Raw genomic sequence first — 27,522 nt, 5'->3', positions numbered from 1 at the left:
AAAAAAGTCATTGCATTCTGAGGTCCCTTTCAATCATGCTACACTGAAGACAGTCATGTAGAGTTCAAAGCATTAGCAATTCATTTGATTATTCAGCTCGTCATGCTACACTTAAACGCGCATTAAAACTAAATATAAATTAAGCATTTGGTCTCTCTTTATCTTTCTTATTTTTGGCTTACTAACCTTGCACACAAATAAATCATTGCGATCAAAAATGATGATCAAAACAAAAACAATAATTTTTGCATAAATAACAAATAAATCATTAATGCGCGCATCTTATTTCAAAAACCCAAAATTAATTAACCAAAATTTTTTGCTAATAAACAAAATCGACTAATAACAACAATTTGTGTATTCTTATTTTCTTTGTCTCTTTTCATCAATAACCACTTTTGTGCTGTTGTCTTTATGCTAACACACTCACACTCAAACGCACACTCACACACACACACTCACACACCTACGCATTATACACACCTAACATGCTTATACCTATTTGCTATTGCTATCTCGCTCGCTATCACACACACATACACACAATAATGTTGTTTAACCCTTTATTCTTTGTGTAACGTGTCGCTCTCTCTCTCTCTCTTTTTTGGAATCCTTTAACTAACAATTTTGAAATGAAAAATATTATTCATACGTCCTCCAAAAAACCGAAAACAAACCCAACAACCATCCCCATAACAACAACAACAACTACAAAAATACATGAACAACATCAACGACATCGACACCATTAAAAACAAAACAACAACAACAACAACGATAACGATAATAACAGGCTCTTACGTGCGGAATTGTATGCGCTGCGGCGTAAGGTCGTCGTTGGTGGAGCTGGAGCGCAGCAACAGCTAGACGATGCCACACAACAACAACAACCAGAACAACAACTACTACAATCAAAACAGCATACAATGCAACAGCAACAACAACAACAACAAATACTCCAACAACAACAACAGAAACAAGAACAACAACAACAACAGCTCGAACACAAAAACCACAATAATCTACACAACGACTCGAGTCGCCACTGCGCTCGTTGCACCACCGAACTGGGCCGCATCACCAATCGCGGCGCCCCCTGCCGCGTGTGCAAACTGCGCGTGTGTAAAGCCTGTCGAGTCCATCACGCATTGGACTGGGTGTGCGTGGTGTGTCACAAGCAACTGTAAGTCTCTCTCTCTCTCTCTCTTCTCTCTATCACTATCACTCTGACTATCTCTATATCTCTCTCTGTCACTGTCATTGTCTGTCACTATCGCACATTCTCTTTCAACTATGTCTGTTTCTCATTGTCCACACGCACACAACTAACTAACTAATACTAATTATTGCCTGGTGTTTGTGCATTTGTAGATGTGTCTCAATGTAATGTTTGTGGGTGATACCAATACCTTAAATACTTTCTTAAATATATATTAATAAGATACTGCAAAATAGTTCGAGGGCTGAAATATACCAGCATACTACAGGATTCAAAATATACCATAGACGACATTGTTGTAAAGAAATAGAAAATGAATATACCATAAAAATACTGAATATATTCGGAATATATACATGGTATACCAACATACTACAGCATTAAAAATATACCAAAGTCTGAAAATAGACTCGAAATTCAACCTTAACATTATAATTTTAATAACCTTTTAATTTTCTTAATGATTGCAAATTTTCAGTACTCATATAGACTCTAGTAGTTATTGCGAGTAAAAAAAACACGAATTCTTGCTTTTTATGATAAATGTAGTTATTCAATTCAAGAAACTTTCTGACAGACATCCAGATAATAATTACAGTAAATTTTTTGAGGTCTACTTAATACTAAAACACTCTTCTTTTTAGCACCAAACTTGGTTAATGAGCTTATTTTAACAACTCCAAATAATAAATATTGTTATACTACTTTTGAAATATACTTTATTAAACAAAATTCAAGAATTTAAGGCTGAAGTTTTAAATGTGTAAACTTTGGCGAAAAAATAACAATAGATTTTAAAAGTCACGATATACGTATATGTCTTAAAATAATACAGTCATTAATGACTACGAATGTCAGTTCAATTACCCAAATGGCGAAGCTAATTTACTAGCAAAACAGTGAATGCAAATAAATGTTATAATATATACTATTAAAACAGCAGCGTATGTGGTGTACACACATATTATTAAATATATTTGCATTTATAATTAGCAATTGAATGTTTTTACACATGTTTGTATAATTGAATCGAAAGTGAAACTCAGAGCAGAACTGAATAATAATAGTAATGATAATAGACAACCCCTTGGGGTGCTGGCTTTCACTGCGCAGGGAGCTGACAAAGTTAACAAGCAGCATACAAATTCAAACAAATTCAATTGTTTTTGTCCCCTCATTTTTTGTGTTGTGTTGCAAATTTGTCCTTAATCAAGTTGCAAACTCAATGCAGTCTGATCGAAAAACGTTTTTCATTTGCACTGTTGATAGATATAGTGTTATATTGTAAGTAGCAAAAGGGTGTTGAATAAAATGTGTGCTTCGCAAACTTTGTCTGTTGAACATACTTGTATTGCAGCGTTTTTTTTTGTTTTTTAGAACTACGATTACTACTTTACAATGCAAACGCAGCAATTTTTCTTTGTTGCAATCTAGTTTGAGTTTTGTGTTTTGCGTACTGTGTGCAAACCTCCAAAAACTGTCACCTGAGTGGAAATTTTGCGACGTATTGCATTTGGGATCAGATCACAAAAAGCGCAGCAGGCATCCGATGACCTTAACGTTGGCTGCCAACAGAAGTGTTGCATATTTGATGAGCAGCATTTTGAGTGCCATTTTTGCTGTGGACGAATGTCGCAAATGTAGCCGTCAAATGTTTTGAATATTTCAAGAGTTATTCACTTTCATTTTGTGCGCAAATAACTGACAGTTTTCGGACAGTTTTGTAATTGTTCCGGCTTTTGTTGCATGCCGCACACACACACAGACACACACAAATATTGAAAAGCTAAATAACATTTAAAATGCAATTTGAAATTTGCAACCGTTGCAAATAAATTACATTTTGTGCGGAATATTTTGCTTTGTGCTGTGTTACATAAAATTGAAATTCAGCTTCTTTATTTTTGCTCTAAGAGCAAAACTGCGCATTAACATTTTCATATTTCACGTTATTTTATCAACGCACGCACTTGGCAACCCTACACTCGGTAGCTAGCTGGCTTTTCTATCTCTTTGTCACACAGTGTTTGGAATATGAGCTCGGATTCAGAGTTAAAGCACAGCGCTTGCAAGCAGAGATTAAAAAATTCTCCAGTTCAAGGACAATGTCACAACTGTCTGGCTGCGGGGAATATTTAAATAAAATAAGCTCATGTTCATGAAGTTTGCCCTTTAAGCAAAGAGCGAAGTGAAAGCTCAAAGAAAAATTCGAGTATTTCAGCAATTGCGTTTTGGTTTAATCAAGATAGGGTTTTCTAATTAAAGTGCAGCTAAGAAAATAAAATAAAATTAGTAAAGTAAAATTTGCTAAAATATTATATCAAAGTCAGTTTTAAATCTTTTTAAAGGAAGATATTTTTTATAATATATTTAAATACATTAAAGAACTTATGTTACTATTAAAGTTAAAAGATTTTATCTTCAAGTGATTAACTTGAAATTACGCATACGTCATGTTGTTCTTCCAATATGTTCAAGATTCGAGAATTTATATTATGTTTACGGGCGAACGTTTTTTAGTGCTTAATCTCTTTGACAAATATTCTTTTTTACACAATATAAAAAATATTAAGTATACGAACCGTCATCTCTCAATACGAACTTAAAGCCTGTCACTTATGGACTATGATTATTCTTTATAATTTCACTAAAATTGAATTTGTAAAAGAATTTGAGAACATCTTCTAGTTGATTTGTTCCCCATTACATAATTAATGGGGAAATTTGAAAATGGTTGAGGTAAGCAAATACTTAACCTCATACGCCCCGTTTGCCAGAAAAATCAATTTGTGCTTTATTCCAAAAAAAAACAAACTCAAGTTGCTCTCTGATTGAATAGTTTTGTTATTTAACTCCATTTGCAACTAGTTAGGTGAGCAAATAGTGATTACACATACGCCCTGTTGCATGAGATCAGCATTTGGCAAAAGGCAAAAGTACAAGTAATGTAGAAATTTGTTGTGCTGAAGTGTTGAAGCCGAAGCTGAAGCTGTTTGGTGATGATGCTGCTGTGTCTGGCGACCCACACGCTCCGAGAGTTCAGTGTTAATTGCCAAGCCCCGAAATTAGTCGTAAAAAAAAAAGTAAAATGAGCAAGGCCAGACACAGACTCTGGACTAATTAAATGTTGGCCAACGCAACAGCAGCTGAAGCTGAAGCAGCCGAAGCAACGGCAACAGCAGCTGCAGGGTAACTAGTATGTTAATTTTGGAATCTTCCGAGTCGGGTGGGTGGCCCATATTGCGTGCTGAGAATTTGCCAAGACGCGGTGCAAAACAGTGATAGATAGAGAGAGGGTAGAAGGGTGGGGAAAAGTGTCGTGTCGCCCACAGGTGTCAGCAGATGTGACGCCTCCCAATTGGCAGCCAGCTGTCAACGCAGGCCAAACGCTTGCAGCTGCTTGATGAGAGACTTCCCATGCTCAATGCTCAATGTTGAAGGCGTGTTTGTTGCCAAATACAAGAGAATATATTGATAGCTGTTGCCTGTTTGCTGCTGCTGTTTGCTTGATTGGAATTTTGTTCATAAACTCGGCAGCCTGACAGTCTGCTGCACCCCTCAACAGCAACAGCAACGACAGCAGCAGCAGCAGCAGCAACATTCGACGCCTCCATTCAGTCAGTTATAGTCATTACTTCAGCGCGCTCTCTGTGCGTTGGCTTTTCTTGCTTGTTTGCTGTTTGTTTTTCCAGCCAATTTGTTGTTGTGCCATTGTTGTGCACAACAACACACTCAGTCAAGTCAGCGAAGACATTCAGTCTGCTGGCTGTTGCTGTCATGGGCAGACGTACAATTATTTATGCTCACTGCGAACAATGTTAACCGATGTTTTATGGTTTCTCAAATGGCAATGGTCTTGTTGTTGCTCTTGCAGGGAACTACAAGCAGCCAGCGGTGAATGGCTCAAGGAGGCCTATGCGTCCTGCGAGGCAGTGGATCATCTGAGCACCAGCGACGTGCTGCGCAAAAGTATACGACGCTCCTGGACCATATCAAGTGAGTGGCTGCAATCCAATTACCTTCAAAGACTATGTAATGTGTATGTTTGCTTGCAGATCCCGAGGACGATCCGAATAATCCGAATGCGCAGCAACCAGTTGCTGATAATTTGTATCCACAGCAACAGCATTTGATCGAAGCACAATCAGCAGGCAGTTATCCCACATTGCATCAATATCCGTTACACTCGCAGCTGCAACAACAGCAGCTGCAACATCAGGCGCAGCCGCCACAGCCGCGACAAACGCACATCATCAACTACAACAGCGGCAGTGCCACGCCCGTGAGCGGCAGCAAGTGGCACCTTGGTCGTCGTGTGTTGCGTCAATCCACGTTGCCCAGCACATTGAATAACGATCCGAATATCAGCGGCAGTGGTGCCAATTTGGCCAATTATAATTCAGCTAATCTGACAGCGCCCACTTCGCCGCATCAGCTGCAGAAGAGTCCGCTGTATCCGAGCGCCTACAACAGCGACGACATCATCCACATGAACACAGCGCCCGACTGTGACAATTACACTCAGATCCAAATACAAGAGGCACCGGTGACGCCGCCCACGCACAGTCATCGGCTGCAGGTGCGACGACAATCGACGCTGCCGGCAAATCCATGCCAGCCACCGCCTAGCATTTATATGTCCACCTCACCGAATCGCGTCTATAGCCGCTCGCCGGAACGTTCGCCCGGCGAGCAGCAACGCTATCCGCCGTTCACACGGCAAACCTCATTCCCCGAGCCGCCGAGCAACTATCATCGCACCAAACTGCTACCCAGCACCGTCAATTTACCCGTGCCGACCACACAATCCGCCTCGGCCATTGCCACAGTGGCGGCTGCCACACAGCCACAGCCAGCACCGCCACTAAACTATGATTCGCAGCAATCGAGCATGGCCAGCGATGAGATGGACTACACACAATCGTTTGGAAAGCCGCGGATGATGCGTCAGGCCACGTTGCCCAATCCTGATCAGCATGTCAAGCTGTTGCCCACGTCGCCGCCAAAACGTCAGACATCGCCACAGTTTCGTCGTTCGCCGGAATTTACGCGCCAACAAACGTTGCCCAACCCGGAGGCATTCAACAGCGGCAACACGTTGACTGTGCATCAAACGCCGCCTGGCAAATTTATGCCCATTTCGCCGCGCACAAAACAAAACTTTTTGTTTCCCAGCGTGCAGAATCCGCGACAGTTTCTCTCGCAACAGAATGTCCCGACTGTGGGTGCCACCGATTTGGGCAGCGGTGGCAGCGTTGCAAGCGGCGCTGGCGAACAGTATTCAAGCAGTCAGAGTGTGAATATTCATCACTCACGCGATCCGCACTCGAAGATGATCAAGGTACGCAGCCACAGCAATGAGGAGTATTCGAATTCGAATAAAACTCATGTGGAGAGTCGACGATTGTTGCCAGAGATTCCCACCACGCAGCGTTCGTCGAGTCGCTCGCCCAGTCGCTTGGTGCGTCAGGATTGCCTCAAGGAGCAGGAGCATGGCTCGCGCACATTTGGCGAGGCCAAGCAGCAGTTCAATCAGTTTCCCGATGTCAGTGAAGAGCTGGAGAATCAACCCGAGTATGTCGATTACTTTGGCAACAGCGTCACGAGCTTCCTCGAATCGGACGAAGTGCAGTATGAGAAGAATTATAATGCGGGCTTCAGCAGTGAACCGCGCATCATCTACAACGATGGCTCCGATGATCCCAGCTACAAGCAGACGCATCAGCGACCCATCTACAGTGCCGAGAACATGTTGCAAGGCGCCGACAATAGCTACATGGCGCCCACACAGCCAAGTTACTACGGTGACATGGGCAACCCGGCGGGTCATGGCATGCACAGTGGCGCAGCGTTGCCACGTACACCTCTGATGCACAATCGCATGCGACGTCGTCAGTCGCGAGAGCTGCCCATGCCACAGGAGGAATACGCACAGCCAGCGAGTGCTGAGGCAGCTGCAGCTCCTGTTACAACCGCAGCAAGCAACGCGGCCAATGTGCCTACGGAGAGCAATGCGGATCGACGAAAGCCCGAGCAGATGCGTTCGGTGTCCGAGGACTCGGGTGCTAAGACTGCGCCCAAACCTGTCACAAGACGCTCATTTTCGCATCCAGAAAAAGAATCAACGGTATGTAGTTGGGAATTGAAAGCGTAATTTTATATGTGTATTTTTGAGATTAGAATAGTTAGAGCTACCAAATTTGTTGTCAACACACTTTTGTGTTTAACCCACCTCTTGTTTGGTTTTCAAATTTGAGTTCGTTATATTCATATATTTGCAAATCAGAACAAGAGTTCTAAATTTAGAGCTGAGTATTGGAATTTCAACTCACATAAACAAAACTGCATGTTAAATGATAAGGTCTTCAACTTGAAAGTTATTAAAATGTAAACTAAATCTTTTAAGCTGTAGTTGAGTTCGTTTTAAACATTCCTAATGTCTTTGTCTTTGCTTCCTCTAAAAAAGAGGACTACATATCTCATGTTCAAGTTTATATACCTAACTCAATTATTGAAATCTTGCTTTTTCTGCAGCCTCCTAAGAAAACGGAGACCTCAAAGATACCCAGTCCACGCCCTCTGGCCGATATACTGGATAAGACGCGCGGTGGCGCCTCCAAATTGCCGCAGGCACGTCGTCGCAACAGTCGCGGCGAGGAAGGTAAGTGCTTAGCGCCAAGAGTAGCTTGCGATTTTCTCGTAGCTGTAGTTGCTTTTTGCACCCACGCAGCAGCGTTAGAAACCCGTAGCGAAATAATATGCTTAGTTTGTAGTTTAGAGTTTGCTATCACCCGATTTATTAAAATATCGCACCATTTCCACTCCCTCCCCCGAAAAAAAAACAAAATTCCTACGCCCCCACCAACCAACCAACCGCCAAATGCATTAACGTTGATATGCAGGTAGAGTACCACAGCATCACTACTCCTTCCATGAACTGCTTAAGCACCAGAACTCTGATTTATCCAATCGCTTGAAAAAAACGCCCATTCCTGTTACCACCACAGTCCCCGCAGGCAACGAACAGCCGGAGGCGGGATCAGAGCAACAACAGCAACAAGGAGCAGCAACAACCGGCGACAAATCCCCCAAGTCCTCTGACAACAATGAAGCCAATGACATTGGAGGCACCGCAACGGTAAGCGTTTGTTCCACGTTTCCCCCCGTTCATCTGTTAGACACACACAATAAGTTCATGTCACAATTGTTGTTGCCCCGTTTCTCTTTAGCAGCACACCAGCACATTGGGTGAGCAGGAGATACAGAATGCAGTGGAAGCTGCGGCCGTTGTCTTCAAGAAGGTTGTGCTACAACGACGCAAGGAGAAGGAAAAGGCAGCCGAAGAAGGTGAGTGCTAATTGCCATCTCTTGGCTTGTATCTTCTCTATCTAACTGTCGTTATGTAGTTTGTATGAATTTGTGTGTATGTAATGTGGTGGCTGGGGCATAATTACTTGTGGTGACGGTGACCTGTACCTGTGTATCTAACCTGGCCCTTTCCGCAAGGGTTTCGCTTTTTTCTCTAATTTCGCACAAAAATTAATTAGACCTCAGGTTGTTGTGTAGTTAGGGGTCCACAACTTCCAGTTGAAGTGGGTCATCATTGGCTTCCCCCATTTTACATTCACCGGCCATTGGCCCCAAGTACATTCCATTTAGTTGGAGCCAAGTTCTTTGAAGGCTTAAAAAATCAAGTTGCACAGCCTTTTTTCTTTTGTTTGTGGGCAGCAAAGCCTAAAATACATTAGCGATCCTTTAGTTAATTGAGAGAAAATCATTATTCGCTTATTTGCTAATGTAATTTGCATAATTAGTATTGTTCATAGCTTTCACAAAGCGAAGCACTTTATAGGTGTTGCTACAATTTTGAGAGATGCCTAAAAGTATGCAACATGTTTATCAGAAGAAATATATTGAAAATTTTATAGGAAATATTTATTGCATACAAATATAGCTATAAACACTAATTTTTAGTAGATACTTTATAACTTTAACCCTCTCTAAATGTAAAATATGCTTTTGTTAGTAGATGTGAACTGTTTGGAAAGTTCCAAGTCAAGTTCAACAAATAATCGCCTGTTGGAATGGCATGTGGTAATATGGACGATCTCAAATGGAATCCTTTTAATATAATCGAATCCTATAGCGGGAAAAATAAATTATGATATATAAAGAAAAAAGAAAAGTCGTACTCACCTTATATGGACATGTATGATTAAGATTGGAGAACTCTTTCAATAGCCTGTAGATAATAATAGCAACTGGGTGATAAGGTCGCTTCAAAAAGCGACACGTCTCAATTCCGAAAGTATAGAGCCACGGCTGGTAACTAAGACTGTCGCTTTTTTTCAAAACTTGTGCATCAACACGACAATATGTAATCGGTTTAATCACAGTCAGATTCAAATTCATAGTATTCTTTTCGCGACTAATTGCTCGTATGTGACATTCTTGCAGAACAAGAACACTTGTTGCATAATTTTCACACACAAAATTCGTAAACTTGAAAATAGTGGCTTCCTAAGGCACAATATTTTATTTGTTAAAATGTTAGTAAAAGAGAAATGAAACAATACTTACATTGAAGCATAAAAATGCCAACAGCGGGAACAGAATTTTAAACATAACGTTGTGCTTCAAAAATTATAGAGTTAATAAAGTGAACAAATTATTGGCACTGTAGCAATCGTTGTGCTTCAAAATATGAACTAATGAAGTTGTTTTTAATAGCCATGCTTACCAGTTTTGTAATATTTTCATGTATTTGTACCAGCTGATTAGATGATTGAGTCAAAAGTGCAATTAAGCGTAATAAAATTTGAATTCGATGCTGATGTTTTTAATATTCAAATAAATACGAAATGATTCTGTATTTAGTGAGTGTTTATACCCGCTACCCTCAGGGTAGAAGGGTATTATAACTTTGTGCCGGCAGGAAATGTATGTAACAGGTAGAACGAGGTATCTCCGACCCTGTAAAGTATGTATATTCTTGATCAGCGTCAACAGCCGAGACGATATAGCCTGTCCGTCTGTCCGTCTGTGTGTCTGTCCGTATGAAACACTGGATCTCAGAGACTATAAGAGATAAAGCTATAATTTTTTTTTCGACAGCATTTGTTATGTTTGCACGCAGACCAAGTTTGTTTCAAATTTTTGCCACGCCCACTTCCGCCCCCGAAAATCAAAAAAATCGAAAAACAAGCGTAATTTTAAAGCTAGAGTTGCGAATTTTGGTATATACTATAATTATAGTAGTTATGATTCCTGAAAATTTGGTTGCGATCAGATTTTGGTATATACAATAATTACTATAGTACTTATAAAAATACAAATTGTGGAAGTTATTAAAGATATACTTTTGTATGGGCAAAAACACCTACTTACTAGGGCTCTTAGTTGTTTTGGCCGACAATCTGGTCGTCTATGGTATATTTTGAATGGTGTCCTGTATCGATATACCAAACATACCATTTGGTATATTTTTTTAGTAGTTTTTAATATTTTCGGTATATTTTGAAAATAATACCGCAATATTTTGCCTGTATTGAAAATGGGTAGCGGGTATCTCATATAATTTGCATAATTGGTAATGTTCATAGCTTTCACAAAAGGAAGCACTTTATAGGTGTTGATACAATTTTGAGCGATTCATAAAAGTATGCAACATTTCTTATCAGAAGAAATATATTGAAAATTTTATGGCAAATATTGATTGCATACAAATATAGCTATAAACATTAATTTTTATTAGATACTTTATAAGTTTAACCCTCTCTAAATGTAAAATATGCTTTTGTTACCAGATTTGAACTGTTTGAAAAGTTCCAAGTCATGTTTAACAAATAGTCGCCTGTTGGAAAGGGATTTGGTAATATGGACGATCTCAAATGGAATCCTTTTACTATAATCGAATCCTATAGCAGGGAAAATAAATTATGATATATACAAAAAAAAATAAAAATAGTGCTCACCTTATATGGACATGAATGATTCAAATTGGAGAAGTCTTTAAATAGCCTATATATAATAATAGCAACCGGGTGATTGGGTCGCTTTACAAAGCGACACGTCTCAATTGAGAAAGTGAAGAGCCACGGCTGGTAACTAAGACTGTCGCTTTTTTTAAAGGTCTGTGCATCAAGACGACAATATGTGACCGGTTTAATCAAAGTCAGATTCAAATTCAAAGCATTCTTATCGCGACTTATTGCTCGTATTTGACATTCTTGCAGAACAAGCACAGTTTTTGCGTTATTTTCACACACATAATTCGTAAACTTGAAAATAGTGGCTTCCTAAGGCACAATATTTTATTTGTTAAAATGTTAGTAAAAGATAAATGAAACAATACTTACATTAAAGCATAAAAATGCTAACAGTGGGAACAGAATTTTAAACATAACGTTGTGCTTAAAAATTATAGAGTTAATAAAGTCGACAAATTATTGGCACTGTAGCAATCGTTGTGCTTCAAAATATGAACTAATGAAGCTGTTTTTATTAGGAAATGTCACCAATTTTGTAATACTTTTGTGTATTTGTACCAGCTGATTAGATGATTGAGTCAAAAGTGCAATTAAGCGTAATAAAATGTGAATTCGATGCAGATATTTTAGATATTCAAATAAATATAAAATGATTCGGTATTTAGTGTTTCTTCAGTTTCATATGTTATTTATTTTAAAATAAATCAAAGCACCGAGCGGAAGCTTTTTGCTTTAAACTTAATCCAACTACTATGAATGAAACTAGAATTGCAAATCAACAAATCGTTGATGCGGTTCAATGAGCTATTTTTGTCGTTTGACCAATAAAAAACCATTGCCTCTTTTTAAATGTTTATCCTTTCAGTTGAAAGGTCAATTAGCTTCGTAGCACACTCATTAATAGAGTTAAGTTTGCTCCGAAACTACTTAATTATATAAGTTAAAATTTATTAGGTCTGAAATTACAAATCCTCCTTAAATGAAAAATATGATCTTGTTAATATTCTTGAAGTGTTTGAAAGATACCAAGACATGTTTAATAAATAATCCCCTGTTGGAATTGCATGCGGTAATTTATTCCATCTTAAATAAAATTCCTTGAATATAATCGATCCCTAAGAAAAGGAGTTAAATTTTGAAAGGCCGTTCTAATGAATTTAAATAGTACTCACCGTATATGGACAAGTATGGTTTAGATTGGTGAATTCCTTGAATAATTTAAAGATGATTAATGCAATTGGATTATATGGATGTTTCATAAAGCGGCACGCATCTATTGTAGTAGGCACGAGCCACGGATGATAGGCAAGACTTGTAATCTTGTTAAAGATCTGGCCTTCAATGCGACAATAAGAAATCGGACGAAGCAGCGTAAAATTCATATTCATTGTATTTACTTCGCGATTAACTGCACGTATGCGACACTCTTCTATAATAATCCAAGTTTTTGCTTGATTCTCACACACCAAATTTGTGAACTTGAAAATTACCGCTTCCTGCAAAAAAAAAATTTGCTAAACCTTTTATATACAAAATGATCAACTACTTCTTACATTAAAGCACAAAAATGCTAGCGACGAGAGTAGAACTTTTACGATGCGAACCATCGCGTTGTATTCAAATATGAACAGTCAACAAAATTACCATTTATTGAAATTTATAATAATGTTCGATTTGGTTCAAAATATGTAGTAATGATACTGTATTTATTGAGCATTTGTCCAGTTATACTATTTATAATAATATGATAGGCAAATCTAAATTTATCTTAAATATCCTTCAAATAATTATGGACGATATCGCCATAGATATGAATTTCAATAAAACAATAATCGCCAATTGATAAATCTTTGTTACGTTTCAATGAGTTTTTTTTTGTCGTTTATGAAATAACAATAGCGTGGCAATATTTAATATTTTTACCCTGTTAAAGAAATGAGTCAAAAGGTCAATCAGACTCAAAAAAGAATAAAATTGCTGAAATCTTTGAAATACATTTATTTTTCAATCAAATTACATTTATTCACATATTTTATTAAGTTTATATATTTATTGATGATGAATAATATAGTATTTCAGATCATTATCAATCTTCTTTAAATGTAAAATACACTCTTGTTACAAATAATGAACTCTCTGTAAACAACCAAGACATGTTCAACAAATAATCGCCTGTTGGAATGACATTTAATGGTAATTTTTTTCCATCTCAAATAAAATCCTTTTAAAATCACTGAATCCTACGACACGGAATAGAATTTTCATAAATGATATGCTCAAATGAATGCAATACTCACGCTGTATGGGCAAGTATGATTAAAATTGGAGAACTCTTTAAATAAATTAAATATAGGCATAAGTACCGGTGAATTAGGACGCTTTAAGAAGCGGCACATATCCACTTTGAAATTATAGAGCCAGGGCTTATAAATCAGGTTGTCGTTTTTTTTTTAAATATCTGTCCATCAACACGACAATGATAAATCGTTTGGAGCAGCGTAATATTCAGATTCATAGTATTTCTCTCACGACTAATTGCCCTTAAACGACACTCTTCTATAGCAAGATGTGTTTTTGCGTAATTTTGACACACGAAATTTGAAAATTTAAATATTACTGCTTCCTGCGAATAGAAATAATTAAGGATTGCGAAATGTTTTGTATTAAAAATAAAATTATTCTAATACATACACTAAAGTAAAATAAGGCCAGCGATGCCAGTATAATTTTATAGTTGATCCGCATCGCGTAACGTTTAACTTTAAGTGTCAACTTTTAATAAAATGAAGCGCTATTATTAATGACTTTATAACAATCGATTTGGTTCAAAACATTTACTAATTATGATGTATTCATTAGGAAAATTGTCCATTATTATTTTAGATATATAAACATATATACCCTATATTAGCTAAAAACAAGTAAGAAAGCTACAGTCGAGTGTACTCGACTCGTCTCGGCTGTTGACGCTGATCGAGAATATATATACTTTATAGGGTCGGAGATGCCTCGTTCTATCTGTTACATACATTTCCCTTCTACTCAATGGGTAGCGGGTATAAATATAATACAATGAGAAACAGTACAAAATTGTTATATTTATACTAGTATACTGAACAGTCGATCAGCCTATCGAAATTAATCAATTTTTGAGCGATGTTGATTGTTACAGGCATTTAAACATTTTCAGTTAACAACATAAAAAGTTAATTACAAGAAAATAAATACGTGACCTTTATTGGGGGATTTACTACTGATCTTAACATTACATAACGAGATTTACAAATCTTCTACGAACATAAAGTATATTTTTGTAATAACAGTCTTTCGCTTTTCATAAAACCACGTGATATACAATAGATAATCTCCCGTTGGGAATAGCGTGTGGTAGCATACTAAAATCAAGATTAACTCCTTTAGCATAAACTATGCCCTAAAATAGAACAAATGTTATTTATGATATTAGAAAAATAAATAATTGAAATACTTACCATATAGGGACAACGATGATTAATATTCGTGTAGTTCTGGAACGTTCTGAATACGAGAATTGCCAGAGGATTGTACGCCTTACTCATAAATTTGCAGCAATCAATGCGATCCTTGTAGAGCCATGGCTTGTAACCATTTGCCTTTTTAAAGAATTGTCCTTCAACAATAACATCATTAGCAGGATGTAAAATCGTTGCGTTGAAATTTAAATCAGTTTTGTTACGACTTACAGCACGCAAACGACATTCGTTAATTAAAATTCGCGATTTATTAAAGTTTTCGCATACAAAATTTGTGAATTTAAAGACGATAGCTTCCTAGAAATTAGAGTCACAGATATGTTTAATTTATTTCGTGTTGATCGCTTGGATTATAATATATATTTACATTGTTGGTTATTTCCGAAAGCAGTTGGAGTACAAATAATAGGTTGATGCGCATTGTGATGAGTGATGAAAGGGAACTAAAATTGTTTCACTCTATACAAATAAAAAACCATTAATTTTCAATCAAAATTAAAAAATCATTACTCGTTTACTAGAATACTTAAATAATATATAATAATGTAATACCAATAAATATCATTTTATTATGATAATTAGTTGTCCACACATTAGTAAAATTCATTGTACTTCATTTGTTTCTGAACTTAAAGACGATATCTTCCTAGAAGTAAGAATCACATTATAATTAAATTTATATAGTATAATTTCTTATTGTTTGAATATTTACATTGCTTATATCAGAAAGAAGTGCAGTGCAATTAATGTCTTGATGCGCACTGTGATGAGATAACCTTGAGTGATGCAAGTGAATTAAAATTGCTTCACTCTTTAAATCATTAACTTTCAATCAAAATTAAAAAAAATCATTAGTAAATATTATGAATGAACTCCACTCCACACTCCATTATAAAATATGCACTTGTGTTACTTTTGAACATTAGGCATCCTCTTGGAATTCAAAGTAGGCATTTAACATTATTTTTGAAGTATTGGAAAGGATCCAAGTCAATTTTAACAAATATTGCCCAGTTGGTATAGCATGTGGTAAAGCGGAAAATTTCAAGTAAAATCCCTTTAGAATAATTGAATTCTACGATAATTAGAAGAAATCAAAAAACCATTGTTTATAAAATAATAAAAAAAAAAAATTGTACATATACTCACCTCAAAGGGACAAGAGTGGTTGACGTTGGAGAAAGGCTTGAATAATCTATAGACGATAATAGCAACTGGATTATAAGGTCGCTTTACAAAACGACATCCATCAATTGATGCAGAGTAGAGCCAGGGCTTGTATCCAAGGCTTTGGCCCTTTTGAAAGAGCTGCCCTTCAATAATAACATAGTTAATTGGATGCAGTAGAGTTAAATTCATATTAAAAGTATTTTTAGTACGGCTAACTGCTCGTAGCCGACACTCCTCGACAACAAGAAGTGTTTCTGCGTGATTTTCGCAAACGAAATTGGTGAACTTGAATACAACCGCTTCCTATGAGGCAGAAATAACTCTTAATTATATTTATCTAAATAGCATTTTAGTTATTTAATATATCGAAGTAATAGCATACAGTACTCACATTATAAAATAGAAAAGCCAGCGACGGCAGTAAAATATTTAGGCCGATATGCATAACGAAGCTTTGGGCTTAAAATCTGAACAAATAATGAAGAAAAGCTATTATAAAATGTCATTTGGATGTGCGGCAATTTTGACTGCACTAATGATGCCGCATTTGTGTGAAGTTTATCTCTACTATTTGAATAATTATTTTAAACCCGTAGTTTTAATACCTCAAATAATTTATTCGCACACGTTGGCACACTTTTCGCATTTTTCCTCGTGTCCTCGCAATTACGTATGAGTATTATTATATTATAATAAACTATTGTCCACAATAACAGCACATATCAACTCTAAGTATCCTCTTGAAATGCAAAATATGCATTTGTTATTAGCTTTGAAGTATTGGAAAGGATCCAACTCATGGTTAACAAATATTGCCCAGTTGGTATAGCATGTGGTAAAGTGGTCCATTTCAAGTAAAATCCCTTTATAATAATCGAATTCTACAATAAAAAAAAGAAATAAAAAAAAACATAAAATGATAAAAAAAAAAATAAATAATTGTACATATTATACTCACCTCAAACGGGCAAGTGTGGTTGAGATTGGAGAACGGCTTAAATAACCTATAGACGATAATAGCAACAGGATTATAAGGTCGCTTTGCAAAACGACATCCATCAATTGATGCAGTGTAAAGCCAGGGCTTGTATCCAAGGCTTTCGCCTTTTTGAAAGATCTGACCTTCAATAATAACATAGTTAACTGGATGCAGTAGAGTTAAATTTAAATTAAAAGTATTTTTAGTACGGCTAACTGCTCGAAGCCGACATTCCTCGACAGTTAGATCGGCTTTAGCTTGATTTTCGCAAACGAAATTGGTAAACTTGAACATAACAGCTTCCTATGAGGCAGAAATAACTCTTAATTATATTTATATAAACAACATTATAGTTATTTAATGTATCTAAATAGCATACAGTACTCACATTATAAAATAGAAAAGCCAGCGATGGTAGTAAAATATTTAGACCGATGCGCATAACGTAGTGTTTGACTTTAAATCTGAACAAATAATGAAGATACGCCATTATAAACTATTGGCACTATGTCATTCGAATGTGCGGCAATTTTACCTGCGCTAATGATGTCGCATTTGAGTGAAGTTTGTCTATTTTCACCATGTAATCGAAATACTCTACTATTTGAATATGTATTTTAAACCCGTAGTTTTAATAGCTCAAATAATTTATTCACACACGTTGGCACAATTTTTCCTCGTGCCCTCGCAATTACGTATGAATATCATTATATTATAATAAACTATTGTCCACAATAACAGCACATAAGAACTCTAAGTATCCTCTTGAAATGCAAAATATGCATTTGTTATTAGCTTTGAAGTATTGGAAAAGTTCCAGCTCAAAGATAACAAATATTCGCCTGTTGGTATCGCATGTGGTAATATAGTCCATTTCAAGTAAAAACCCTTTATAATAATCGAACCCTACGAATTCAAATAAAAAGTTAATAGAACAAATATGTAAACCATTCAATACTTACGTCATAGGGACAAGTGTGGTTGAGGTTTGAGAAAGGCTTAAATAACCTATAGACGATAATAGCAATAGGATTGTAAGGTCGCTTTGCAAAACGACATCCATCAATTGTTGCAGTGTAGAGCCAGGGCTTGTATCCAAGGCTTTCGCCCTTTTGAAAGATCTGCCCTTCAATAATCCCATAGTTAAGTGGTTGCAATAGAGTTAGATTTAAATTAAAAGTATTTTTGTTGCGGCTAACAGCGCGTAGGCGACACTCCTCAACAATAAGAAAGGTTTCCGCGTGATTTTCACAAACAAAGTTGGTGAACTTAAAAACAACAGCTTCCTGTGAGGCAGAAATGATAAGGTTTATATCAAAACTGTTTTAAAATATGGATAATTCCATGGCGAGACTTTTTACAGTCCACTGCAGTGAAAATAACATAAACTGAAACAATTTTAAAAATAAGTGAATGTTATTCTTAAAGCTTTAGATAATCACTATATTTAGAGCTAAGATTGATTTTAGAAACTTGATCTGTTTTCCGATAAAATATATAATTTCGTTAATTTTTTTGGTTTTGCGAACGATTTGGTTAATTTTTGCAATTATCACAACAGAAAACAAAACAGAAAACAAATTCCAAAACTATTCTTAGCTCTAATTAAAGTACTTATCTAGAGCTATAAAAATAAACTTTTCTTATTTTCAAAATTGTTTCAGTTTATGTTATTTTCTCGCACGGGACAAATTCCGTACCCATATAATACTTACATTATAAAATAGAAAAGCCAACGTTGGCAGTAGAATGCTGAAGGCGATATGCATCACGTAAAATATGAACGCTTAATGAAAAGAAGACATTATAAACGTATTATTGATCATATGACATTTGCATGGGCTTTAATTTTAATTGAGCTAATGATATCGCACTTAATTGGAGTTAGTCAATTTTGACCCCGTAATCGACACACGCATTTGTCACAATATTAATAATAATAAACCATTCACTACAATAAAAGCACATTTGAACACTAGGAATCCTCTTGAAATGCAAAATATGCATTGGTTATCAACCTTGAAGCATTGGAAAAGACCCAAGTCATGCTTAACAAATAATCGCCAGTCGGTATAGCATGTGGCAACATGTTGAATCTCAAATAAAATCCTTTTAAAATAATCGAGCCCTGTGGGATGAATAAGAGTTGTGAATATTGTTGTGTACGAAATAAAAGAAAATAATGGAGTACTCACCTCATAGGGACAGGAGTGGTTAAGGTTCGAGAACTGTTTAAATAACCTATAGACTATAATAGCAATAGGGTTATAAGGCCGCTTAACAAAACGACATCCATCAATTGATGAAGAGTAGAGCCAAGGTTGGTAGCTAAGGCTTTCGCCCTTTTTAAAGATCTGCCAATCTATGCGACCATAGTTCATTGAATGCAGTAGAGTTAAATTTAAGTTGAAAGTATTCTTCTCGCGACTAACTGCTCGAAGCCGGCACTCCTCTACAACAAGATCAACTTGTGCGTGATTTTCGCAAACGAAATTGGTAAACTTGAACATAACAGCTTCCTGTGAAGGAGAAATAACTATTACTTATTTTTATCTAAATAGTATTTTAGTTATTTAATGTGTTTATAGTAAATAACATACAGTACTCACATTATAAAATAGAAAGGCCAGTGATGCCAGTAAAATATTTAGGCCCATGTGCATAACGATGCTTTAGGCTTCAAATCTGAACAAATAATGAAGATAGGCCATTATAAAATATTGGCACTATGTCATTCGAATGTGCGGCAATTTTTATTAAGCTAATGATGCCGCATTTTATTAAGGTTTGTCAATTTTCATCATGTAATCGAAATACTCTATTATTTGAATAAGTATTTTAAACCCGTAATTTTAATAGCTCAACCAATTTATTCGCACACGTTGGCACTTTTTTCGCATTTTTCCTCGTATCCTCGCAATTACGTATGAATATCATTATATTATAATAAACTATTGTCCACAATAACAGGACATAAAATCTCTAGGAATCCTCTTGAAATGCAAAGTATACATTTTGATAAAGTTAATGAAGTCACACTTAATTGGAGTTAGTCAATTTTCATTCTGTAATCGAAATTCGAAAACTACAATTTGAAAAGCTGAAAATATTTATTCCCACAAACGAATTGACAGCCGCACACGTATTTGGTACATTATATTAATGTCAGAATTATTCCTCACCGTGCTCAATTATAATATTATAATAAACCATTGACCACAATAAAAGTATATTAAAACACTATTAGTCCTCTTGAAATGCAAAATATGCATTGGTTATCAACTTTGAAGTATTGGAAAAGACCCAAGTCAGGCCTAACAAATACTCGCCAGTCGGCATGGCATGTGGTAACATGTTGAATCTTAAATAAAATTCTTTTAAATAAACCGAGCCCTGTGGAATGAATAAGAGTTGTGAATATTGTTGTTTAACAAATGAAAAAAAAAAAAACTTAAGACTTTCCTCATAGGGGCAAGAGTGGTTGAGGTTGGAGAACTGTTTAAATAACCTATAGATGATAATACCAACAGGATTGTAAGGCCGCTTAACAAAACGACAGCCATCAACTGATGAATGGTAGAGCCAAGGTTGGTAGCTAAGGCTTTCGCTCTTCTTAAAGACCTGCCAATCTATGCGACAAGAGTTAAGTGAATGCAGTAGAGTTGCATTAAAGTTAAAAGTATTCTTTTCGCGACTAACTGCTCGAAGCCCACACTCCTCTACAACAAGATCGGTTTCTGCGTGATTTACGCAAACAAAATTGGTGAACTTGAAAACAACAGCTTCCTGAAAAGTACAAAAAAATAAAACGACATTTTTCTATGAAATAAACATTACTCACATTATATAACACCAGCACAGCCAGCAAAGGCAGTAGAATACTGTAACTTATGCGCATCGCGTCACGTTGAGCTTAACGTATGACCACAGAATGGAAATTAAAACTTGATAAATAGCCAACCAAAAACTTATTAGTTTCAAGCGATCAATAAATGATGCACCATTTAATTGGAGTTTGTCAATTTTGACTAACTCTGCTTTTGGATATCTAAGTAGCACAATTTCCAAAACTAAAAATATTTATTCGCACAAAGAGAATACGAACACACAAATGTACTTGTCACAATATGAACACATTCATTTTTAAGCAGTATTCTTATATTATATTCACATTTTATATTCACATTTCTTTCTTTGAATAAGTATTTTAAACCCGTAGGTTTATTAGCTCTAATAATTTATTCGCACACGTTTTGGGCACAATTTTCGAATTTTTCCTCGTGTCCTCGCAATTACGTACAAATATCATTATATTATAATAAACTATTGTCCACATTAACAGCACATAAGAACTCTAAGTATCCTCTTGAAAAGCAAAATATACATTTTGATTGAGCTAATGATGTCGCACTTATTGAAGTTAGTCAATTTTAACTCTGTAATCGAAATTCGAAAAGCGCAATTCGAAAAGCTGAAAATATTTATTCCACAAACGAAACGAATATTTGGTACATTATATTAATGTCAGAATTATTCCTCACCATGCTCAATTATGATATTATAATAAACCATTGACCACAATAAAAGTATATTAAAACACTAATAATCCTCTTGAAATGCAAAATATGCATTGGTTATCAACTTTGAAGTATTGGAAAAGACCCAAGTCAGGCCTAACATATAATCGCCAGTCGGTATGGCATGTGGCAACATGTTGAATCTTAAATAAAATCCTTTTAAATAAACCGAGCCCTGTAGAAAGAATAAGAGTTGTGAATATTGTTGTTTAACAAATGAAAATAAAAATAAAGACTTTCCTCATAGGGGCAAGAGTGGTTGAGGTTGGAGAACTGTTTAAATAACCTATAGACTATAATAGCAATAGGGTTATAAGGCCGGTTAACAAAACGACAGCCATCAACTGATGAATGGTATAGCCAAGGTTGGTAGCTAAGGCTTTCGCTCTTTTTAAAGATCTGCCAATCTATGCGACCAGAGTTAATTGAATGCAGTAGTGTTACATTAAAGTTGAAAACATTCTTTTCGCGGCTAACTGCTCGCAGCCGACACTCCTCGATAACAAGAAGAGTTTCTGCGTGGTTTTCGCAAACAAAATTGGTGAACTTGAAAACAACAGCTTCCTGAAAAGTCCAAAATAATAAAACGCCATTTTTCTATAAAATAAATATTACTCACATTATATAACACCAGCACAGCCAGCAAAGGCAGTAGAATACTGTAACTTATGCGCATCGCGTCACGTTGAGCTTAACGTATGACCACAGAATGGAAATTAATATTTTATAAATGGCCAATCAAAAGTTTATACATTTCAAGCGATCAATAAATGATGCACCGTTTAATTGTAGTTTGTCAATTTTGACTAACTCTGCTTTTGAATATTTAACACAATTTCAAATGCTAAATTTATTCGCACAAAGAGAATACTAACACGCAAATGTACTGGTCAAAATATTAGCAAATTCATTTTTAAACAGTATTCTTATATTATATTTACATTTCTTTCTTTGAATAAGTATTTTAAACCCGTAATTTTAATAGCTCAACAAATTTATTTGCACATGTTTTTGTCACAATTTTTCCTCGTATCCTCGCAATTACGTATGAATATCATTATATTATAATAAACTATTGTCCACAATAACAGCACATATGATAAGATCTCAAGGAATTACTCTTGAAATGCAAAATATGCATTTTGATTGAGCTAATGATGTCACACTTAATTGGAGTTAGTCAATTTTGACCCTGTAATCAAAATTTTAAAAGCGCAATTTGAAAAGCTCAAAATTTTTATTCTCACAAACGAATTGGCAGACGCACACGTCTTTGGTACATTATATTAATGTCATAGTTATTCCTTGGTCCGCTCTCGATTAAGATATTACAATAAACCATTGACCATACAAACTCTAGAAATCCTCTTGAAATGCAAAATATGCATTGGTTATCAACTTTGAAGTATTGGAAAAGACCCAAGTCAGGCCTAACATATAATCGCCAGTCGGTATGGCATGTGGCAACATGTTGAATCTTAAATAAAATCCTTTTAAATAAACCGAGCCCTGTAGAAAGAATAAGAGTTGTGAATATTGTTGTTTAACAAATGAAAATAAAAATAAAGACTTTCCTCATAGGGGCAAGAGTGGTTGAGGTTGGAGAACTGTTTAAATAACCTATAGACTATAATAGCAATAGGGTTATAAGGCCGGTTAACAAAACGACAGCCATCAACTGATGAATGGTATAGCCAAGGTTGGTAGCTAAGGCCAGCGGTCTTTTTAAAGATCTGCCAATCTATGCGACCAGAGTTAATTGAATGCAGTAGTGTTACATTAAAGTTGAAAACATTCTTTTCGCGGCTAACTGCTCGCAGCCGACACTCCTCGATAACAAGAAGAGTTTCTGCGTGGTTTTCGCAAACAAAATTGGTGAACTTGAAAACAACAGCTTCCTGAAAAGTACAAAAAAATAAAACGCCATTTTTCTAAATAAACATTACTCACATTATATAATACACAAGCCAGTAAAGGCAGTAGAATACTGTAACTTATGCGCATCGCGTCACGTTGAGCTTAACGTATGACCACAGAATGAAAATAAGACTTTATAAATGGTCAATCAAAAGTTTATAAATTTCAAGCGACCATTAAATGATGCACCATTTAATTGGGGTTTGTCAATTTTGACTAACTCTGCTTTTAGATATATAAGTAGCACAGTTATTCGCACAAAGGGAATACGAAAACGCAAATGTACTTGTCACAATATTAGCATATTCATTTTTAAACAGTATTCTTATATTATATTCACATTAAAAGTACTTAAGAATCTTAGGCATCCTCTTTGAAAACAAAATATGCATTTGTTAACAACGTTGAATTATTAGAAAAGATCCAGTTCATGCTTAACATATATTCACCAGTTGGTATTGCATTTGGTAATATGTTCCACCTCAAATAAAATCCTTTTACAAGAATCGAACCCTAAAATATGAATAAGAATTGTGATGTACTTTAACAAGTGAAAGAAAATAATTGTTTACTAACCTCATAGGGACAAGTGTGGTTGAGATTGGAGAACGGCTTAAACAACCTATAGACAATAAGAGCAATGGGATGATAAGGTCGCTTAACAAAACGACAGCCATCAATTGATGCAGAGTATAGCCAAGGCTGATAGCTAAGGCTTCCGCCCTTCTTAAACATTTGTCCATCAATTCGAGCCCAATTAACTGGATGCAGTAGTGTTACGTTCAAGTTGAAAGTATTTCTGTCGCGACTAACAGCTCGTAAGCGACATTCCTCGACAGTAAGAACAGACTTAGCATTATTTTCACATACAAAATTGGTGAACTTGAAAAGAACTGCTTCCTGAAAGATAGAAATAATAAGTAGTTGACTACCTCTATACTAAATTGTACTCACATTATGTAATACACAAGCCAGCAAAGGCAAAATAATACTAAAGGTGATGCGCATTGCGTGACGTTGAGCTTAACGTATGAAAACATAATAAAAATAAGACATTACAAATGGCCAATTGACAATTGATGAGCTTTAAACGATCAATTAATGATGCTCTATTTAATTGGAGTTTGTTAATTTTGAAAGTGTGTAAACTAAACTAACTGCTATTTGGATATTCGAGTAGGGAAATTGGAATAGCTCAACACATATTTGCACAATGAGAATACGATCACATATGTAGATGTCTTTGCCACAATATATATACATATTTGTTAATTTTTAGACAGTTTCCTTTTATTATTGTTCTCATTAAAAGCATTTTAGAATCTTAGGCATCCTCTTTGAATTCATAATATGAATTTGTTGTCAATGATGAAGTATTAGAAAAGACCCAGTTCATGTTTAACATATACTCGCCAGTAGGTATCGCATTTGGCAATACGTCCCACCTCAAATAAAATCCTCTTAACAGAATCGTACCCTAAAATATGAATACAAATTGTGATGTACTTTATCAAGTGAAAGAAAATAATTATATACTAACCTCAAAAGGACAAGTGTGATTGAGATTAGAAAATGGCTTAAACAACTTATAGACAATATTGGCTACGGGATGATAGGCTTTCTTTACAAAACGACAGCCATCAATTGATGCAGAGTATAGCCAAGGCTGATACTTAAGACTTTCACCCTTTTTAAAGATTTGTCCATCAATTCGAGCCCAGTTAACTGGATGCAGCAGTGTTATGTTCAAGTTAAAAGTATTTCTGTTTCGACTTACAGCTCGTACACGACATTCCTCGACAGTAAGAACAGACTTGGCATTATTTACACACACAAAATTGGTAAATTTGAAAGTAACAGCATCCTGAAAGATAGAAATCATAAGTTGTTGTCTATTTCTTTACCAAAAAGTACTCACATTGTAAAATACACAAGCCAGCAAAGGCAGTAGAATTCGGAAGATGATGCGCATTGCGTGAAGTTGAGCTGAAAATATAAACAAAATACATAAATCTATTATTGTCAAATGATATTTGATGGACCGCAACCAATCAATAATTGGTGCCTCATTTAATTGGAGTTTGTCAATTGAAAAAGTATGTAAACTAAACTAGCTCTGCTTTTTGGATATTCGAGTAGCGCAATTTGTTCAAAGTTCAAAATATTTATTCTCACAAAGAGAATACGACCACGCAGATGTCTTTGGAAGAAATGTTAGCATTTTTCCTCGGGCCGTGCTTTGTTGTGCTTCAATTTTGTGTCCTGCTGTTTGTTTGTCATTGTCCTGGCCTCCCACCGTGTTATCCATTCAAAACTGCAAGCTCGTTTCCTCCCACGCATTAAGCTAACTCTGGCTGACAGTCAGAACTCTGCCGTTAATCTTTTCGCATCTGTGTGTGTGTGTGTGTCGGTGTGGGTGTTTGTGCACCTTAAAGTGCTGCTGCTGCCTGAGAGAGCAATTTTGGGAAACGAGCCGAAATGCGAGCGTTGCCAAAATGTTTGCTTTGTGGAGGTAGATGCCAGCAGCGGTTTGTGCAACATGCATTGTTGTTTGTGCAAACACAATGAATTCAGCGTTGAGCTCACACATGATGAGCATCTCCTATCAGATCCTTCTTCGATTTTGCTCCTGCTAAAGTAATAATGCGTTGAGTACGCCTACAAGCTCTTAAGGAAGAATTGAATTTGGCAAAGAAATGTTTTAAATTTGAGTTTGTATTTTTAAAGACAATTGAGTGGAAAAAATAATATTGGATAATGCGATCAAATTAGTAACTAAATTACTACAAACACAAATATATTCGGTTAACAATTTCATAAAATTTTTCTTGCTTGCTTCAGTTCGAAAAGCTTCCACAAATCTCCTGTGAAAGCAAAATATATTTATGTATTCTACTTAGACTTATTGCCAAAGAACCAGAACAAGTCTAATCGACTGTTGGTATCGTATGTTGTAAATGTTTCCAATCGAGATAAAGTCCACTTATATACAATTTACCTATTCGATTGGAAAAATAAATTACGTATTTAAATACATGTATATATTTTACTTACTTCATAGGGGTAAGGGTGTCGCATATTGGAGAATTTGCTATACATCTTAAACACAAGTAAAGCAAGGGGTGGTGTGCCTTCTTCAAGAAACGACAAATGTCAAGACTTTGATTATACAGTCAAGGCTTAAAGCCATTGGCCCTTTTGAACAGTGCGCCATTAATAATGACATTATTGACGGGATGAAGTAAAGTTGCGTTAAAGTACAATGTTATATTGTTGCGACTCACAGCACGCAGGCGACACTGTTCAACAACAATCCACGATTTATTGAAGCTATCACAGACCACATTCGAAAATCTGAAGACAACGGCATCCTTTTGGATTGATATTACCAAATGTTTTTTTTTCAATTAAATTTCTACTCACATTATAATAGTCTTTTAGAGCCATCAACTGCAGCAATATTCCGCAAACAATGAGAATGATGCGTATTGCGGGACTTTTAGATTTGAAATTAAGCAACTAATGATTTTATGAACTTGTATTGCCAAAATTGATTCCCTAAAAAAAGTAATTTGCTAATGACTGCAAGCATTAGTAGAAAATAATCTACTTATCGCAACTAGTTGCAACTGTCGCCTTTTTTAATGATTTGAGTGACAATCTGGTATATTTTCTACTCTTTTTATACCCGCTACCCATAGGGTAGAAGGGTATTATAACTTTGTGCCGGCAGGAAATGTATGTAACAGGTAGAAGGAGGCATCTCCGACCCTATAAAGTATATATATTCTTATTCAGCGTCAACAGCCGAGACGATCTAGCCATGTCCGTCTGTGTGTCTGTCCGTATGAACACCTAGATCTCAGAGACTATAAGAGATAGAGCTATAATTTTTTCGACAGCATTTATTATGTTTGCACGCAGATCAAAAAATCTAATAACAAGCGTAATTTTAAAGCTGGCGCTGGTATATACAAAAACTACTATAGTAGTTATGATTCCTGAAAATGTTGTTGCGATCAGATAAAATTGTCAAAAACGGTTACTTACTAGGGGTCTTAGTTGCTTTGGCTGACAATCTGGTATATTAAGCCGTCTATGGTATATTTTGAATGCGGTACTATATCGATATACCGAATATACCATTTGGTATATTTTA

General features: G+C 35.8%; 3 protein-coding genes across 3 annotated transcripts in view; 1 reads left to right on the top strand and 2 right to left on the bottom strand.

Annotated features, from left to right (window-relative positions):
- LOC133837043 (serine-rich adhesin for platelets) overlaps positions 1 to 27,522 on the top strand; it is a 77,089-nt gene that overhangs the window by 32,361 nt on the left and 17,206 nt on the right. The window contains 6 exon segments of the mRNA XM_062267694.1: positions 794 to 1,183; positions 5,094 to 5,215; positions 5,275 to 7,346; positions 7,754 to 7,880; positions 8,122 to 8,357; positions 8,449 to 8,566. Coding sequence (XP_062123678.1) covers positions 794 to 1,183; positions 5,094 to 5,215; positions 5,275 to 7,346; positions 7,754 to 7,880; positions 8,122 to 8,357; positions 8,449 to 8,566 — 3,065 coding nt within the window.
- LOC133839534 (uncharacterized) lies at positions 23,662 to 24,312 on the bottom strand. Its single transcript, XM_062271132.1, has 2 exons — positions 23,940 to 24,312; positions 23,662 to 23,876 (listed from the first exon to the last, which is right to left on the bottom strand). The coding sequence occupies exons 1-2, from the start codon at positions 24,096 to 24,098 to the stop codon at positions 23,724 to 23,726; spliced, it is 312 nt and encodes a 103-aa protein (XP_062127116.1). The 5' UTR covers positions 24,099 to 24,312; the 3' UTR covers positions 23,662 to 23,723.
- On the bottom strand, positions 24,655 to 25,463 carry LOC133839016 (uncharacterized). Its single transcript, XM_062270312.1, has 3 exons — positions 25,282 to 25,463; positions 24,904 to 25,227; positions 24,655 to 24,840 (listed from the first exon to the last, which is right to left on the bottom strand). The coding sequence occupies exons 1-3, from the start codon at positions 25,333 to 25,335 to the stop codon at positions 24,688 to 24,690; spliced, it is 531 nt and encodes a 176-aa protein (XP_062126296.1). The 5' UTR covers positions 25,336 to 25,463; the 3' UTR covers positions 24,655 to 24,687.

The sequence above is a fragment of the Drosophila sulfurigaster genome, chromosome 2R, assembly GCF_023558435.1.
Source record: "Drosophila sulfurigaster albostrigata strain 15112-1811.04 chromosome 2R, ASM2355843v2, whole genome shotgun sequence".
NCBI lineage: Eukaryota > Metazoa > Arthropoda > Insecta > Diptera > Drosophilidae > Drosophila > Drosophila sulfurigaster.
Note: the sequence above shows the minus strand (reverse complement) of the source record. Positions and strands in the feature narration are given on the sequence as shown.